The sequence below is a fragment of the Quercus lobata genome, chromosome 5, assembly GCF_001633185.2.
Source record: "Quercus lobata isolate SW786 chromosome 5, ValleyOak3.0 Primary Assembly, whole genome shotgun sequence".
Taxonomy (NCBI): Eukaryota; Viridiplantae; Streptophyta; class Magnoliopsida; order Fagales; family Fagaceae; genus Quercus; species Quercus lobata.
In genome coordinates, this window is record NC_044908.1 from 67,544,009 (window position 1) to 67,562,312 (window position 18,304).

Sequence of the window (18,304 nt, forward strand, 5' to 3'; positions counted from 1 at the left end):
CATGACCATTTGAGACTTGAGGTTTTGGTCTCACTGTCACTGAGGGAATGAGGGGAGTCGTTACAATCTTGAAAACTGAAAAGGTTGGTAGGATTAAAAAAAATGCTAAATAATTTTTTTTTTTTTTTTGATTGAGATATACTTGCAACCTCTTCTTTGGATAGCAGGGAGTCCCTTTTCTTTTCAAATCTAATTTTGGAATAATGAAAAGAGGCCGTATAAAGATAATGGCAGAAATAATTTCAATTCAAAATTTCCTTAATAAAGAGACGGCTTCTTATAAATAATCAAAATTGCTACTGGAATGCTACTTGTGAAACAAATCAATTCCAATTGAGACTTTTCTTTGGTTCCACTATATTGAGACGAAGTCATAGAATCCCATAGGATTAAGAAATTAAACAATGCTACAGTCACAAACTATTTTATAATATTTTATTAGTTTTTGTTTAGGCTCACCATGAATATCACTTTTTCATTTACTAAGAATCACTCACTACATTAAAAATTTGTAAAAAAATTTGTAAAAAAGTTTGTATTTCTAGCATTACTCTTAAGAAATTAGGCAAATTACAACTTATCCACCTGTGATTTGACCGAAATTTAAGTTTCAAATTACAGGTATGCAACTTAAATTTCGGTCAAACTTTAGGTGAGTAAAGTGTCAAATTTCAAATCATAGGTACGCAACTTAAATTTCATTCAAACCACAAGTTGGTAAGTTGTAATTTGCCCTATGAAATTTGATGCTATGTAGTGGAACATCCACTTTCTAGAATCATTTGTCCAGAAAAATACTAAAAGATGGAGGGTCATAGGTAGGGTGCATATTTGTTTATGCATTAGAAACATGAGAGCCACATTTTATGGCAAAGTGAGTGTTTCTGAGCTGTGAGTGTCTCTCTCTTTATTATAAATTTATATTATATATGAGTGAGTGAGTGTCTAATAGGACGTGTGAGTTATTATTATTTTTTTTATAATGTTATTTGTGTTAATTGTGATGTGTGTGAATGTGTGTGTATAGTATAAATATAATATAACTTTATATAATTTAATAAATAAAATATAGAGGGTTTGTTATTTTTCTGTCTATTATTATCGTGTTATAATAACTTTTTGTTATAAAGTTAGTGATTTAACAAAAAAAAAAAAATAGTAAAGTTAGTGATTGTTCAAGTATTTAATTGGTTAAGTAGACACTTAGTATATTATTTATGTCTAGATGAATATGGTTGTGTGGATCAATTTAATACATTGCTATTGGATTGAGTTTTGTTATTTAGTTTAAAATATTTTTATTAAAAAAAATATAAAATAGATAATGACAACTACATTAAAATAAAAATATTAATTGTACAATATTAATAAAATAAAATGGTCATAGCTACCCACATTGATAATAGATAATGACAACTGATAATGAACTATCTTATAATGATTTCAAAATTTGAAAACTCTTAAAAAAAAATTGTATAACTTTACGTATTTACGTGTTTTTGTGTGTAGATAACTCAATATATTCAAGTTTTTTTTTTTAATTTTGTTTAATTTAAGTTTATTATCTGGAAAAAAAAAAATCCTAAAGCTGTCATTGTTCATACTATGATTATTGAAATTCTTAAAACAAGATGTTTCAAAAATCCAGCTTAATCATATGACTCAAGTGGGGGAATGTTAGAGTTTTATTTAATGATTAATTGTTTTATTATGTCAAAACTAAATTTTTGGTTGCTTGGTCTTTTTTTTGAATAAGTATTCACACTAACCAAACACGTAGTCCCAACCAAGCTAATTTAATCATATTTTTTGTTAGGAAATTTAGAGCCTGGTTGATAGAATTAACAAGTTTTAAACCTAAGTTGTTAATTAGATCTATTATGAATAATTCCTATTCAAACAAATCAACATCAATATCATATCAATATCATGCACAACGGAATAGTAACTAGGACAAGATATGATAACCCAAGAAAACCAATGAAACAAACTAGTTTCACAGTAAAAAAACATAGGAGGAAACCTTTTCAAAAAGCTATCCACTATAATAAAGAGAAGTTTCAGGTATAGTACAAAACCTTTGTCCCTAGACTCTACAATCCCAGTATGATGAACTTAGATCAGAAACCTTCTACCATTTCAGAACCTCTAAACTCTTCAATATATGAACTCTCCACCCACAATCACAATTGGAACCTCCAACTGACTTCAAAAACCTCTTGAAGGTTTTCCTCACAATAGTAAGTTTGTGGTGGTTGTTATGACTTCAGCTTCTTCACCAATGGAATCTTAAAATCTACTTTAAAACTCTTTAGTTTGGTGAAATAGAGAAAACTTGGTTACAAAACCCTAGCCATATAAACAAAGTGTTTCTCTCTCTTAAAAGCCTCTAATAGATGGCTTATGATGTTCTTTAAATACCGGTTCAAACGGATCTCAAGCTTCAAACGAATAAGTTATGGGCTTTTTCATTACTGATTTTTGTTGATCTATCAAGCTTCTATTGAGAACAATCTCGATAGATTAAGCTGCTATCGAGCTTCTATCAAGGAGACAATATGTTTCTAGCTTTTATCGAGCTGCTATCGAGGTATATGCTGAAAATGTGTTTTTCTTGAGCAAATTGTGTATCTTCAACTGGGTCTTCAATTACAACTTTAAGACACATCAAAACTCAATAAAAGATACATAATTTGACCTGGTTTGACAATACCAAAACACATGAACCTAACAATTTCCCCCTTCATAAATCCATGACAAAACCTCAAGTACAAAAGTAAGCCCAATACATTATTAACCCGAATACAATGAATGAACCCATATTCAAACAAACTAGCCTATCTAAAAACAACCAGTCCTGAGAAATCATAGCATGAACTAGTGTTGTGAAATTTTAAAATACTCGCAAGTGTACGAACCGTATCGAAGTATAGTTGGACAAGAACGAGGTCGAACCCACAGGGACTTGTATGAATGTAGGAAAATTAATTAAACCTTAACCAAATTAATCCTAATCTAGTTTAAATAAAAATTGGTTGGTTGCAATAAAATAAACTAAGCAAATAATAAAATTAAGCAAATAGTTAAACTAAGCAAAAGATATAAAGCAATAAAAAGATGTAAACAATTAAGAGAAAGGAATTAAGGTTTTGGAATCCGCCTTGTAAATCATATCAGCATATATTTATGATCATTAATTTTTCCCAACTCACTACATGATAATCTAGAAATCAATCTTGCTATCATGGAAAATATCATCATTAAAACTTATGTTTAAAAATCTAAAGCATGTTCTTCTTCGCTTCTTAAGTATAAAACCAAATCATCAATTGTATCCGTAGCCAAACAAATCACAAGATATATCCAATTCTAAAAATCAAATCATAAATTGTATCCATTGACAGACAAATCACAAGAGATATCTAATTTTATAATCAAGAATTAATAAACCAAGCATTCAATTAATTAAGACAAATCCTAAATCATGAGAAAAACATGATTGAACTCATATCTAGAATCTCATCTTAGTCAATTGATATAAAGCAAGAACAATTTAAATCATTAAAGAATAATTATTGTGGGAAAAATCAAATCACATAAATATTATTGATAATCCTTAACAAGGTTTCATCCTCAACCTTAATTATAAATTTAGCTACTCATAGTAATTGAAAGAAAACATAAAAATAAAATACTAACCATTAAACTAAACAAATAAAATAGAGAAAGAAATAGTCACAGTGCGAACACGTTCTGCTCCTACGCACCAATCCTAGCCGCAGCCTCTATATGTTCAGTCCCCTCAGCCCTAGCACTGGCCTCCGCCCCCCTGAATTTTGCCCTAAAGAGCCCTAAAATAGGTCAAGGAATCCTATTACAAGTTGAATTCCCGTTTGGAGAAAATCCCAGATTTTTAGGCTTCAATTAACCGACAGTTTTGGACCATTTAGCATCAGAATTTAGACTTTTGGTAAACTACAAAGTTGTAGCCCTTTAAGTTAACGTTCCAGCCCAACTTGAATCATCTTGATTGGACATCTGAACCGAAAGTTATGCCAAAAATACTAACTGATGTGCAGTCTGGAATCCTAATCCGAATTGGACTTGGATTTGGAGCAAATTTCCTTTGATTCCTTGCTCCAATTGGACTTAAATTTAATTGGGTTGGTCTTTTATTGAATTCATGCCTGGATGGATGTAAGTTGGGTTGATTCAATTGGCCTAGCCCCACTTTACTTGTAAAGCCCTTGTTACCTACAACACAAAGATATTATATAATCAGTCACAAAATAACATAAAAGTAAGGCTAAATATGTAGATATGTGAGTACTTCATTGTATATATTTCATGCACATCAACTAGGATTGACTGTTTTGATTGGCTCCATATTTGTCTTTCCTGAAAGCACTTAACAAACATGTTATGCGCACCATGTGGAAAATAATGATAGATAATAAACAAATAAAGCTCAAGAATATGTATACCAAAAAAATGGGCACAGAACCCCAAAGTACATCATGCTCTCCCCCTAAGCAAATAAAACATAGCTCCCCCTTGCAAAGACGACATGTATTGCTCCTCCTAACATGTAGAATCTTCAAAAACCACATTTTCTCCCCCTTTTTGTTATGATTGACAGAGGGCACAAAAAGCTATAAAGCTTTACCAGGAAAACATAAAGATGATCAAAGGGGCACAAAGAAACCATGTACAAGCATGAATGTAATGAAACAAAATGCTATGGATATCAAGAGGACAACATATGCAAAATATGAATGACACACATATGGAATGCAAACAATTAAAACTCCCACTATGAAGAGCAAGGGTTGTAAAAACAACTTTCTCCCATTGAAAAGAATAAAACAGTTATTGGAGAAAAACATTTTGAGGAAAAAAAAAAGATTGTACATAGAATACCAATATTCTCTCTTTCATTTTATGCAAAGCTTGACACTATGTAACCCATGTACCGATGCATATAAGCACTTCCAAACATGATCACCTAAGACTATACAATATAGTTCTCAATGAAATAAAAATTCAAGCATGCAAGGTGTTTTCATGTGATCAAGTGTCTTGTAAACTCACATCAACCTCAAGAGTAGAAAAAAGTTATGAAAATAAGCATTACCAAAATTTCAAGGTTTTCAAGTCAATCAAAGAGTTAGAGCTTGAATCTTTTTTCTTTTTTTTTTTTCACTTTTTCTCTCTATGCATATATATTCTTTTTTTTTTCTTCTTTTTTTTCATAGAGGTTTTCTTTGCATGTGAATATGATGTTTATCCACCTTATCTCTCCAAAGAAATTTTTTTTTTTCTTTTTCCAACCTATCTCTCCAATAGGCATTAAACATCCATGAGTGGCGGATTTCATACCATTGAAATAGGCAATCCTCTCTATGAATAACACATCATGTAGCTTCACACTAAATCAGATGTAGCCCTTAACACTATCTTTTCAACATGTGTGAAAAATATAAAATTTGTTCAAGAGTCATATCAATGCTTGACTTAAAAACTCAAGGTTCTCAATGAATATTTATTCCATAAAATTAACCTACAAGAGAGTTTGATGAAGAGTAACAAGTGTGCATGTGCTAAAGTATAAATAAAAAATAGTGCATACATGACTTTAATAAATTGATACCAACATTTGTAATCATCTCAAAGTAGTCATGCACTAGTTATGCTACATACACACTTTCCAATTTTCTCCACAATGTCAAGCACATTTCAATTCAAGAGAGAGATATTAATATCCATGTAGCAAACCTTAAGACAATATTTGTGTATATATATATATATATATATATATATATATATGTATGTATGTATGTATTCTTGAGATTTTTCAATAAATAGTGCATACATGACTTTAATAAATTGATACCAACATTTGTAATCATCTCAAAGTAGTCATGCACTAGTTATGCTACATACACACTTTCCAATTTTCTCCACAATGTCAAGCACATTTCAATTCAAGAGAGAGATATTAATATCCATGTAGCAAACCTTAAGACAATATTTGTGTATATATATATATATATATATATATATATATATGTATGTATGTATGTATTCTTGAGATTTTTCAATGTTTTGGATTTTTGAATTTTGACCCCAAAAAAAACACAAAAAATGCTAATAAAAAAAAATGCATGCATGAAACACAAGAAGGAATAAAAAAAAAAAAAATGTCCTACTTAAGATGGGAAGAATTAAAGTAGAGGACAAAAAGAAGACAATTAAGTCTTGGAATCCTTTCTCACCTATACAGCTTTAGTCTTGGGCTGTGAAGATGGAAAGGCATGGGTCCTAGCATGTCTACCAGAGGACATAGAGGAAATAGAATTTCCCTTAAACTGAGTTAAAAAGCTCAAAACTTTTAATAACTCTCCAAGCAAAGGAGTAGAACCTTAAGAAGAAACCTGTGACCTTTTTGACACTTGCTTATGAGGATACAACTTAAAATAGTTAGGACGAGTGTGTCCATGAACAACACAATGGTGACAAACATGAGTAGTTTTAGAACTACTAGATTTCCTAGAATGAGGTCTAACAAAGGTATTAGAATAAGACATATCAGTTATGGATTTGTTACCTTTATCAACCTTCTCAAATTGAGGCACAAAAACAGTCTTTAATATAGAAGCTATGGAAGAGGAAGGGCTGAAGGAATCAACATATCCTACACCAGTCTTATCAGAACTCAGTTTTGAGTACTCAAAACCTCATCAAGCTTTGCACTAGACATCCTTTCTATTTGAGTTCTACCTTGACTAAGCTCAACCTCAAGATTCTTGACCTTATCATCTAATGAGGTGTTCTCTACAACAAGAGTCTCAACTAACCTAGTCTCGTTTGACTAATAGATCAGCTTTTTCGGTTTTTACCTCGTTAAGCTCTTTTCTACAGAGATGGGAAGTCTTTTCAGATTTTATATATTCAGTGCATAGTTTATTATAGGCTTCTTGAAGGGTCAACTTCTCGGGTACTTCATCATCAGAAGAATCCTCACAATCACTAACATTCTCCATAATCACCTTATCGGTTGTGATAGCAAAAGCCATATAATTACCACATTCATCCTCATACTCATCAGAAAGATCACTCTTAATATCACTCAAGGTGGCAACCAACACTTTACCTTTTGATTTCTTGGTCTTTTCCTTCATAAGGTAGTTTAGGCACTCTATCCTCATATGACCAAAACCTTTACACTCATGGCACTGGATGAGGGTTTTTCGCTCTTACCCTTCTAAAAGAATAAGATTTCTTAGGAGCTTTGTTCTTATCCTTTTTCCTATATTGGAAAAGCTTTCTAATCTTCTTAGCTATGGAAGTTAAGTCCTGATCCGCATCCTCATCTTCATCTTCAAAGTCATCACTCTCCTCCTCTATATCCTTAAGAGCCATGCTCCTACTCTTTCCACCTTTTCCTATTTTACCTAATCTCATCTAATAGGTTTGAAGGTTTCCTACAAGCTTAGTCAAAGGAATTTTATCAATGTCCTTTGCCTCTTCAATAACAGTGATCTTTGCATGGAATCTTTCAGGTAAGGATCTAAATATTTTCTTAACAATTTTGGGTTCTACTATAGATTCTCCAAAATTAAAGGCAAAGTTCACAATATCCTTGAGTTTAGCATAGAACTCATCAAAGGTCTCATCCTCCTCCATCCTTTTTTCTTCAAAACTGCTATTGAGTCTTTAAAGCTTAACAGTCTTCACTAGCTTAGTACCTTCGTAGATGGTCTTAAGAATGGTCCATGCTTCCTTAGCAATTTTAGTGGATGATATTTTCTTAAACTCCTCATTGGTCAAACCACTAAACAAAGCATTCAAAGCCCTACTGTTGAAATTTGCAACTTTGATCTTGCCATCATCCCAAGTACCAAAGGGGTCACTTAGTTTCTTCCATCCAACTTCAAAAGCCAACCATACTTTTTAATTGAGAACTTGCAAAAAAGCATTCATACGAACTTTCTAGTAATCATAGTTAGTACAATCAAACAAATGATGAATCAAAAGAGATTGTCCATGATCCATGACAACGGGGGTCAAGAATCACACTAAGGAAATTAATCCAATCATAGTGTACCTACTCTAATACCACTTGTTAGGAAATTTAGACCCCAGTTAATAGAATTAACAAGTTTTAAACCCAAGTTATTAATTAGATCTATTATGAATAATTCGTATTCAAACAAACAAACATCAATATCATGCACAATGGAATAGTAAATAAGACAAGATATGATGACTTAGAAAAACCAATAAAACAAACTAGTTTATAGTAAAAAACCTGGGGGGGGGGGGGAACCTTCTCAAAAAGCAATCCACTATAATAAAGAGAAGTTTTAAATCTAGTACAAAACATTTGTCCCTAAACTCTACAATCCCAGTAAATAAACTTACAACAAAAACCTTCTATCGGTTTAGAACCTCTAAACTCTTTAACTGACTTCAAGAACATCTTGAAGGTTTTCCCCACATTAGCAAGTCTATGGTGGTTGCTATGACTTCAGCTTCTTCACTGATGGAATCTTCAAATCTACTTTGAAACTCTTTAGTTTGGTGAAATAGAGAAAACTTAGTTACAAAACCCTATTTGTATAAACGGAGTGTTTCTCTCTCTAAAAAAACCTCTAATATATGAATTATGGTATCTTTTAAATACCGGTTCAAACAAATCTCAATTTAGGCTTCAAATGAATAAGTTATAGGCTTTTTCATGTTATTGATTTTTGTTGATCTGCAAAGCTCAATAGATTGAGATGCTATCAAGCTTCTATCGAGGAAATAGTAAATTTCTAGCCTCTATCAAGCTGCTATCGAGGTACATGGTGAAAAAGTGCTGAAAATGTGTTTTTTCTTGAGCTTTTCTTGAACAAACTTTGTATCTTCAACCTGGTCTTCAATTACAACTTTAAAACATATCAAAACTCAATAAAAGACACATAATTTGGCATGGTTTGACAATACCAAGACACATGAACCTAACATTTTTAACTACCATAAAGTTTAACTTTGTTACAAATTCACGTTACTAAGCTCAGCTTGGTTGCTTGGTCTTTGATATACTTGTAAGCCTATCCAGCGTTTAATGATCATAAAGTTGATGGGGTACACCTTTGAGCACCATAACTACTTGGTTCAGATAAGGATAGAAGAAAGTGTACATGATTTCTTTCGAATGTATTATCTTCTAGAGTCCATGATAAATTGCCCTGGCACTCTAGTTCTTGAATGGTCTTGAAAAGATGACCAGGCTCTCCACTCTCTCACTAATATTGGATTGTTCCTACCCATGAAATTAAAGAGGGCGGAGGGGATTGAAGACTTGAATCTCATCATTACTGATGAGTGGGTACGTAATTTAAATTTATATTGTATGCTTTATGCAAAACTCAATCCATGTAAAACAGTGTTCAAAACATCGATGCTGATGGCACTCAATTATTGGGTGGGAAGAGCACTTTAATAAATTATAACATAGAGGGTAGAACTCAGAAAAAAGAGCAAAATAACCACATTAATTAACTACTGAAAATAGAAACACACATGATAAACATCAATACATCTTAGCCATCAACCTCAAAGCCTGTGAAGATTTTGAATTTTCCATTGCATTTCACAGCTATTATTAGGTATATCATGATCATAACTTGGCTAGGCTGACACTAATATCCTCATAAAAGATTTTCTTGAAAGAATCCATGTATTGTCTTTGCAAACTAAGTGCTATAATGAGAGATCCATCAGCAGTGGGACTTGTCATAATGAATGATTTACCATCCATATTTAGCAACCCAGGACCCACGTATATAGGCTTTCCCCATCCAAAATCTGCATCGTAGATTGGTAGACCTATCCAGCTGCCAAGAAAAATGTTAGGGTTCCCTAGGAAAGGTCCGTATCCTTGAATGTGAAAGTTAGACCTTAGCCCACTCACATCCTTCTGACTTGATATAAAATCAAGAGCAGATCTTATATACTCATCATCCATTCTCTCAATGGCTTCTCTTAGTTTCCCAGCAGAATAACTCAATGGCCTAGACAAGAGGTCTTCATAGAGACATATTGGTGTCACAGTAGCTGAAATTGCATTCCCAAAATATCTTTCAGGGAGAGATGGCTTTAACCGATTACGAATGTCAACTGTAAGGCGAGCTCTTGTTGATTGACTATTATGACTATCAACTGCACGTACCTTACATGCACATCTCCACATGTGGCCGGCAATGGCCTCATATCTAGAATAGGGCCTTATTGTTACCCCGATGACGTCTTGATTGGCTCTCTTCTTTAGAACCTCCACTTGCTCCCTTGTAAGTTTTAACAAGGTCGCACTAGTTTCCTTCTTTCTCTCTTCATTCGCATCCGTCCTCCCAATCAAGACTGGTGGCTTTGTGGTATATTCTATGTGATCAAAGCGTGGAATCCTAACTGGTTCACTTGATCGCAAAACAGTTCGATCAAGAAATGGCATATCAACGTCCTCCAGATCATATCCCCGAGACAACTTTGCCCATGAGTTGATGAAGTGAGTTGCAGATCGTCCATCAACCATGGTATGGGATATTGCCACTCCAACACAAAGGCCACCACAGCCAAATCTTGTCACTTGTACAAGAAACAATGGCCACTCCTCTATTGGAGTAGTATAATCAACCTTTGGGACAAGATCTCGCACTGCATCAGTTGGTGCAAAATCACCAAGTTCATCCAATTCTGCTTCAGAACAAGCTTCCAATAGTTGCACTCCCATGGCATTGCAATCAAGTTCTAGACGGCCACCTTCAATCCAGTGTAGCCGGCCAGCCAACGGGTAGAAGTGAATCAAAGCACGGCTTAGGGAATTTTTCATTGCCTCAAATGAAAATGGGATGGTGGTATTGTTGGACTTGGCTCTGTAAATGTATATGAGTGGTGTATGAGTCCAATGCGCCACTTGATCAGTCTCAGGGAGCCGTAAAAGGCCACTTGGAGTAGGCTCGCTTGGAACCACTACGGAAATAGACCTGATGCTTGTCATTTTTTTTTCCCTGGTACTTCTTCAGAAAAATCTCTCTACGCTCTGACTTCTGTGGTGCTTAGTGTGTTTTTTTTTTTTGGGTTGAAGTGGTGCTTATAGTGTTATACATAGGAAGGTTAATAGATTAGAAAGAATAATTTACTTCTGAAAAAAAAAAAAAAAAAAAAAAATTCATTTGCTTCATTATGAATAAGATCTTTTCCGTGGATTCTCAACCCAAACAAAAAAAAAAAACTTGTCAGTGATAATAAAGTATAGGCACATGCATAAAATTCATTTGCTTCATTATGAATAAGATCTTTTCCGTCCAAAAAAAAGAAAAAAAACTTGTCAGTGATAATAAAGTATAGGCACATTTATAAAATTCATTTGCTTCATTATGAATAAGATCTTTTCCGTGGATTCTCAACCCAAAAAAAAAAAAAAAAACTTGTCAGTGATAATAAGTATGCACATGCATTTGCAGGTGGGTGACCATACAAGGGGGTGACTACAACTGTAATCGGGAAACTGAATAAATTTTCTGTCATGAAACTTAAATGGATCCAAGGTGATTTGGACTTAGGGGGCGAGTGGGACAAATACTTGTCATTTAGCAATTATTTTTTATTGGCTTGAAAATGACTTCTTTCACTTTTTTATTTATATTTAATTACAATTTTTGAAATATGAAACGATTTTTTTTTTTTTATACTTCATTTTTTTGAAAGAATTAAAGTCAAGCACATTATTACTATAGAACCGTTTGAAAATAATTTATTTAATTGAAATTGAAAACTCTTTACTGAAAGTATAGAAAAAAATTTTAAAAAGTTAGTTAAATAGTACAATAAGACATATTAATATTTTCAAAAAGTGCAATGAGACCCATGAATGGTACAAAAAAGAAACAAAAAACTAAATAAGTTGAAAGAAATGAGCTTATCCTAAACTCATCCTATGTTTATCAATTTATGACTGTGACTCAACCTACCACTCCATGATCAAGATAGGTTAAGCATGTGGCTTTTGGTGAAGTAACTAGCCAGCGGCTTAGCCTTAGCCTTAGCCAATAGCCAATCCTTACCTTTTAATTTAGGGATAACAATGGAGTGGGTCGGGCAAGGTCGGATCATAGGTGCCTTGTCCCCTCCTCATTTACCTTTCGAGTAGGGAAAACTCACATGAGACTGGCCATTTATAAAAAAGTCGTGTGACTTAAAATTACACATGATGATCTCTTAAATAGCTATATAATGGATTGGAGGAAGATAGTTCTAAATCAATTTGGAGCTAAACTTTTTCCTTTAAATAATACACATAGATGGTTTTATGAGTTGACATATAATGTGTTAGAGGAGATTCTTCCAAATCGATTTAGAGCAAAACATTGTCCTTACAAATTACTTGCCGGATGGATTAGATAAGGTTGAGTTTGAGGGCTTTTTAACCCAACCCAACCCATTACATGTGCAAAAATCAACCCAATTTAACTCACATGGATTAGGTTGGGTCAATGGATTGTACTTGCATGTTTCATGCTTAGAAAATAATTGAGTTTTTAACAAATATTTGAACTTTTTCTATAAATTATTGCATTTCACATAATATGCCTAAATTCTATTCCAAATCTTCAAATTCATCATGTCTAATTCTCAAAATACCAAAATAAATCAAACTAAAAAAAATTAAAATAAGAGTAATTATATATATATATATATATATATATATATACACGGTGAGTCGGGTTGGGTAAGATTAATTGAAACCCAAAGCTCAAAATAATATTCCAAGCCACCAATACCCAAAAAAACCAATTCAAAGCATCGGGTTGAATTGAATTAGTTTCATTAGGTTGGTGGGTTGGATGCGCACCCTTATTTGCCAGTGGTGAAGAATTATTATGAAACATACAAAATACACTTTAAATATAAAGCAATTGTGTAGTCCTCATTAGTTTAAAATATAGTAGAGTTCCAGGAAGGACATTACAACCTTTAATACTTAAAGGACAAAACTTAGATACAGTATCTTAGGTGCTACTCTTTAGGTTCTCTTCTTAAGATTTAGTCATGTAACTACTTAACTAAAAAAAAAATACACTTTCATCTTATGAGAAAAAAATTCACGTGGTAGAATCTTAAGAAAGGAACTTTAGAAACAGTATCTAAGTAATATATCTAAGTCTTATCCATACTTAAGGGTGAGAAATTGCAATCCAGCATTTTTTATTTATTTTTTTATTATTTATTTTCTAGCCCTTACTATTGTTGAGTGGCACTTGCTTTGCTACTATTTTAGAGCATCTCCAATGACCTATGGAAACCCAAAAAAAGCTCTCCAATGGACCCTCTATTCTTAGATTTTTTTTTTTTTTTTGCTCATGAACAGTAGCTCATCAAGTCTGATGAGCTACTGTTCACTCTTCAAATGCTTTTTTCCTATTATAATAATTAGGTATTGAATAAAAAAATGTTGAAAGATGTGTAGTTGTTAAAAAAAGAATAAATAATGAATAAAAAAATAATATTTAAATGAGATAGAGAATGAGATAGAAAATCTGTTGGAAGTGTATTTGAAAAAGTGAGTAGTTAAAATGTAAAAGTCACTTATCATTCTCAAAATAGTATTAAAATTTGGAGATTTTACTGGAGATGCTTTAGTTCATGTATGTCCTTAAGTAATAATAAATAAATAAATAAATAAAAAGAAGATCGTTTTCCTAAGATTGACACCATTTGCCTCTTTGGTTGAGGTGAAAAGGAGGGAAGAAAAATGAGAAAAATGGGTGTGTTTCCACTGTTTAGTTTTCAATTCTTTGTCTTTTTCATCCTCAATTAAATACAAATAGTTGAAAATTAAAAAAATTTCTATAATCCCAATCAAATAATGCCTCAAATAAAGTGGTTAGTATGAAAAGAAAGAGAACGAAAAAAAAAAAAAAGTGTAGCACGTGTGTCATGCCAGGGTCGGTCACTCAGCTGATGTTATTGATGCATCGTTTTTGCTTGTACTGTTGCTTATTTGTACCAATGTTTACTCACTACCAAAAGCTGATTGCAGCCCATTAAGGAAGCTGCCCTTGGAAATATTCCAACTATTGCCTTTTGCGATACTGATTCACCCATGCGGTATGTTGATATTGGGATCCCTGCCAACAACAAGGGGAAGCATAGCATAGGATGTCTCTTCTGGCTTTTGGCAAGGATGGTTCTGCAGATGCGTGGTACTATTCGTCCTGGGAGTAGGTGGGAAGTGATGGTAAGGAAGATGGCAGAAGGCTCTTTTTGGTGGACTTTATTTTTCCTTTTAGAGAGCTAAATTGCTAATGTTTCATCTTAGTAATCAACTTGGACTTGCCCTAGTCTTTTGCTAATGTCTTTTTTATTGTTTCCATAGAGGTAGAGTATGCATGCCAAGTGCTTGTAAAAATTACCCAGAGAGTCAAAAGTAAATAAATTAAGAGATTTGTAGACGCTAATTAGTTAATGGCTTTAGGATAGTTCTGAACGTGAATATGACACAGCTATATCTATATGCTAACTTTCTTTTTTTTTTTTTTTTTTTTTTTTTTTTGGGGGGGGGTGGGGGGGGGGGGGTTTAACACTATTATTTTTGCAAAAAAAAAAAAAAAAAAATCATCTAATTGTGGTTTGGGTTGGTCTATATTAATTTAATAAAGATGTGTATAGTGACTGGGATTGAACTTTTTGTGAGAATTTGGTCAAATTTCTGAATATTAGATGAAAAGAAACTAAAAAATAAGTGGAAGTTCATTTGTCCAATACAAGCACTAGTTTGAATGATCCATTCTTAGGATAAATTGCACTTAAGAGAAGTTTTTGGGGGAGGGAGGTATTGCATAATTAGTGAATTATTATTAAAGAAAAACCATAGATAAAATAGCGGTTATTGCAAATAAGTGAGGCAGCTAACCTAATAGGTAAATGATTCAATGCATCTTAGATTAAAGAGTAATGTCATTTTCATAAAACTTGTGCATGTACAAATGATTTTATATCTTGAAAATTCTAATCGTGCTTCTCATCTAACATGGAAGCAGATTAAAGCTCAAGAAAACATGATATGTGGCCAATATCTGCATGAGGTAGTCTTCTTTAAATAAAATCATTTTTACTTAGCAATATATATATTGATACACATCTAAAGCTATAAGGGATTGATGGTTTTATTTAGTACTGCGTAGTTGTTGCAAGGATGATAGAAGGCTACCTATTTTGTGGCAGTCTTTAAGCGTGGCTTGAAATTTTCTTTTACATTTTCTTTCCCTTGGTGATATGTTAGGCGTTCCTTTACAATGCACACATGTTTGGTTTGACAGGAATGCCTTGCACATATTTTTTAAGGAATTTTCCATTTATTAATGGTGTTACTTATTGCCTTTATTTTTAATCTATGCATCTTCATTTCTAAAGAAGGAAACATGTTAGATTGGTTTATCTTAATAAAAAAAAGATTACAGTACTCAAGTTTGTAAGTGCATTGATAACATTTTTATAAATATTATACTCTTATTTGGCAGGTTAACCACTCATTTATTGTTATAAGGAATTGGGGTGGTGTGTTATGGGCTGCAATATCTGGTATTAAGGTAAACCATATTGAAATTAAATTCCACTAAAAGTTCCAAAACATATAAGGGTCCAATTAATGTATGCTCTAAGAAGGCATTTGTGAAATATGTGAAACACCACTATTCTGATTAAATGTTTCACATTAAAAATCCTATTTTTAAGGAGTACACAAAGAAAGAAGATCATTACAAGAATGGTCCTTCCTTCATTACTACACCCTTTTGGAAAAAGATGGTGGATAAATGGATGGATGGAGAATGAGGGGTGAGTATAAATGAAATATATGTCATAAATTCTCTCTCTCTCTCTTGCACTCTCTCTAACAATTATTTGTGGTTTACCTTTTTCACAATTGTTATATTATTATAATTTATATTTAATTTTGATAGTGGTTTAAGTAATCAAATTAAGTTATTATTATTGTTAAATTAAAAAAAAAAGTTATTACTGTTGTTTATGATATATTATATGATTATATTTGTTATAGTAATATGTGTACTTATTTATTGAAGCATTGATACAAATACAAATTCACTTTAATTGTTTCATTTTAACTCATGTTTAATGCTTTTTTTTTTTTACAAAGGATGGTACTAGCAAAGATGAAGAGAACAACTCAAACAATAACATGGAGGTCGAAAGCAACTTGGAGGGTGACCTAGAGGAAAACTAATATAGATCTTTTCATAATTCTAGTTGTTTAAAACAATATTTTTATGTCATGGTTTAATTTCAGGATTTCTTTGTATATTCTATATTTTAAAGTTTGAACTTATAAGAATTTTTATGTTTCAATGGATCGATTTTTAGTAATCATTGTTCTATTGTAACAGGATGGTTAAACAAAAATGATGTAAAATAAATAAATAATAAAATATTTAAAATATTATATAAAATATTATCATTGACATAAAAATTTGGTCATAAATAACTTTATAGTGATGACAAAGTCCCTCGCAATTTATAGAATAGTGACGCCACTTAACCCCTTGCAAAAACGTTTTAAGTGACAGCTTAACGTCGTTACTATTATTTCTAACTAATAGTGAGGGGTCAAAAGCCCTCACAAATAAATTTTAGTGACGGCACTATTTGTCTTTAAAATGTATGTCGCAAATAATTAATTGTGAGGGTATGAAAGTCCTCACAAATAGTTGTTAATGACGACTACTTCCCCTCGCTAAAAATAAGTCTTTGACTTTTCTCGTCGTTTGGTAATATATTTGTAAGGGCAAATTTGCTCAATAATGATGGTGGATTGCCTTCGTAAATTATCTATTTGTGAAGGTATGATCGCAAAATCTCTTTTAGCAACAAGAACAAATACTACGGCCTTCGAGGGCCATATGTCCTAGCTAATAACATTTTGTGACGATATTTGAATTTTTGCGAGGGCATTTTACCCTCGCTAGTAGACTCTTTTCTTGTATTGGTTGTTGACTTGAAAGTTTGCCCAAGAGTTCCGTTCTCTTCTCTAGTTCATCATTGTAGCCGAACTTTTCATATTTTGATTTACTATGGTATGGAATGCTAAGCATTGTTCAACAATTTATTTTGCTTACCACTATGGATATGGTTTTAGTTGTTATTATGCACTTAGACTTATATCCATACTAACCTTATCACAAACGTTTTGCACATTTGATGAGGCTTTCTTTTTTCTTTTCTTTTTTTTTTTTTTAATGTAAAAAATTTTCAGATAAATAAAAGAGAAAGAAGCAACTAAAAATCATATAGAAAAATCAAAATCATATGAACAATAAAATGATTAAAAAAATGCACTAAAAGAATTAGGAAAGGACTACTCCTTCTTGAAAGAAAAAAAGAAAGAAATTTTTTTTAAAGATTAAACTTAGCAAGAGAGGCATTAATTTATATTTGATTTTAGTAACTGACTTGTAGTGCAGAAGGAATAAGAAGAGATGGAGCTACCTAATTTTAAGAGATATAGATAAGTATCTAAATTTAGGAGTGTTTAAATTAGTACTTTTACATATCTAACCTTGTTATTTTAATTCTCTAAACATATGAATTTGAAAGTATTTTAGTACACAAAATGATAAAATCCAAATAAGTAATCATTTTATTAGTAGTATAGATATTTTTCCCATTCATTAAAAATGAAAAATGCAAGGCATCAATGACTCCAACAAAGCAAGAAGAGGAGTGAAAAAAACAGGACACTTCAAAGAAAATAGTAAACTAAAGAAAGACCGACACTTTAGTGACACCATGTGATTTAGAATACAAACATTATATGTGATTGAGTGTTAAGAGCATCTCCAACAACCTCTTTAAATTTTTGTACGGTTTGAAAAGTGAACAGTATATTTTACTTTTTGCTTATTTGTTTTTTCAAATACACTTTCCAACAGACTCTCTATCATTTCTCTATCCCATTTAAATATTATTTCTTCATTCTTTCTTTAATATTTCTTTATTCTCTTTTTAGTCTTCCTTCATTCATTCATAAGAGCTACATTTATAATATTTTTATAACATTTTCACAATAAATCATTTGTGATAAGTTGTTACTGATTTTAATTTTAACACACTAATAAAATTATTTATTTCTCTTTCTTTAAAAAATTATTTTTTTCTCACCAATATTAGCTAGTAATAACATACCAATTAAAAGTTATTGTGATAATATTGTGACAATATTGTGGTAGCATTTCTCAATTTT

The 18,304-nt window shown here is 32.0% G+C and overlaps 2 protein-coding genes across 5 annotated transcripts; one reads left to right on the forward strand and one right to left on the reverse strand.

Moving 5' to 3' along the window:
• Window positions 1-9,523: 9,523 nt before the first annotated feature.
• LOC115988388 (spermidine hydroxycinnamoyl transferase-like) lies at window positions 9,524-11,146 on the reverse strand. The gene has a single exon (XM_031111931.1). The coding sequence runs from the start codon at window positions 11,042-11,044 to the stop codon at window positions 9,668-9,670; it is 1,377 nt and encodes a 458-aa protein (XP_030967791.1). The 5' UTR covers window positions 11,045-11,146; the 3' UTR covers window positions 9,524-9,667.
• A 2,904-nt stretch (window positions 11,147-14,050) lies between these two features.
• LOC115988389 (40S ribosomal protein SA-like) lies at window positions 14,051-16,356 on the forward strand. Of its 4 annotated transcripts, none has more exons than XM_031111933.1 (4): window positions 14,051-14,284; window positions 15,087-15,131; window positions 15,567-15,635; window positions 16,205-16,356. In XM_031111933.1, exons 1-4 carry the CDS (start codon window positions 14,150-14,152, stop codon window positions 16,289-16,291), a joined length of 336 nt encoding a protein of 111 aa, XP_030967793.1. In that variant the 5' UTR covers window positions 14,051-14,149; the 3' UTR covers window positions 16,292-16,356. The 4 variants fall into 4 exon arrangements, with proteins under 4 accessions (XP_030967793.1, XP_030967792.1, XP_030967795.1 ...); XM_031111932.1 differs by lacking the exon at window positions 16,205-16,356 and adding an exon at window positions 15,781-15,882; XM_031111935.1 differs by lacking the exon at window positions 15,087-15,131 and having other exon boundaries at window positions 14,052-14,284; window positions 16,205-16,352.
• The last annotated feature ends 1,948 nt before the right edge of the window (window positions 16,357-18,304 follow it).

Coding starts and splice junctions, on each gene's coding strand:
- LOC115988388 (XM_031111931.1), bottom strand. CDS start 11,044: ATGACAAGCATCAGGTCTATTTCCGTAGTGGTTCCAAGCGAGCCTACT.
- LOC115988389 (XM_031111932.1), top strand. CDS start 14,150: ATGCGGTATGTTGATATTGGGATCCCTGCCAACAACAAGGGGAAGCAT. Junction 15,132..15,566: donor GTGGCCAATATCTGCATGAG/GTAGTCTTCTTT, acceptor CTTATTTGGCAG/GTTAACCACTCATTTATTGT. Junction 15,636..15,780: donor CTGCAATATCTGGTATTAAG/GTAAACCATATT, acceptor CCTATTTTTAAG/GAGTACACAAAGAAAGAAGA.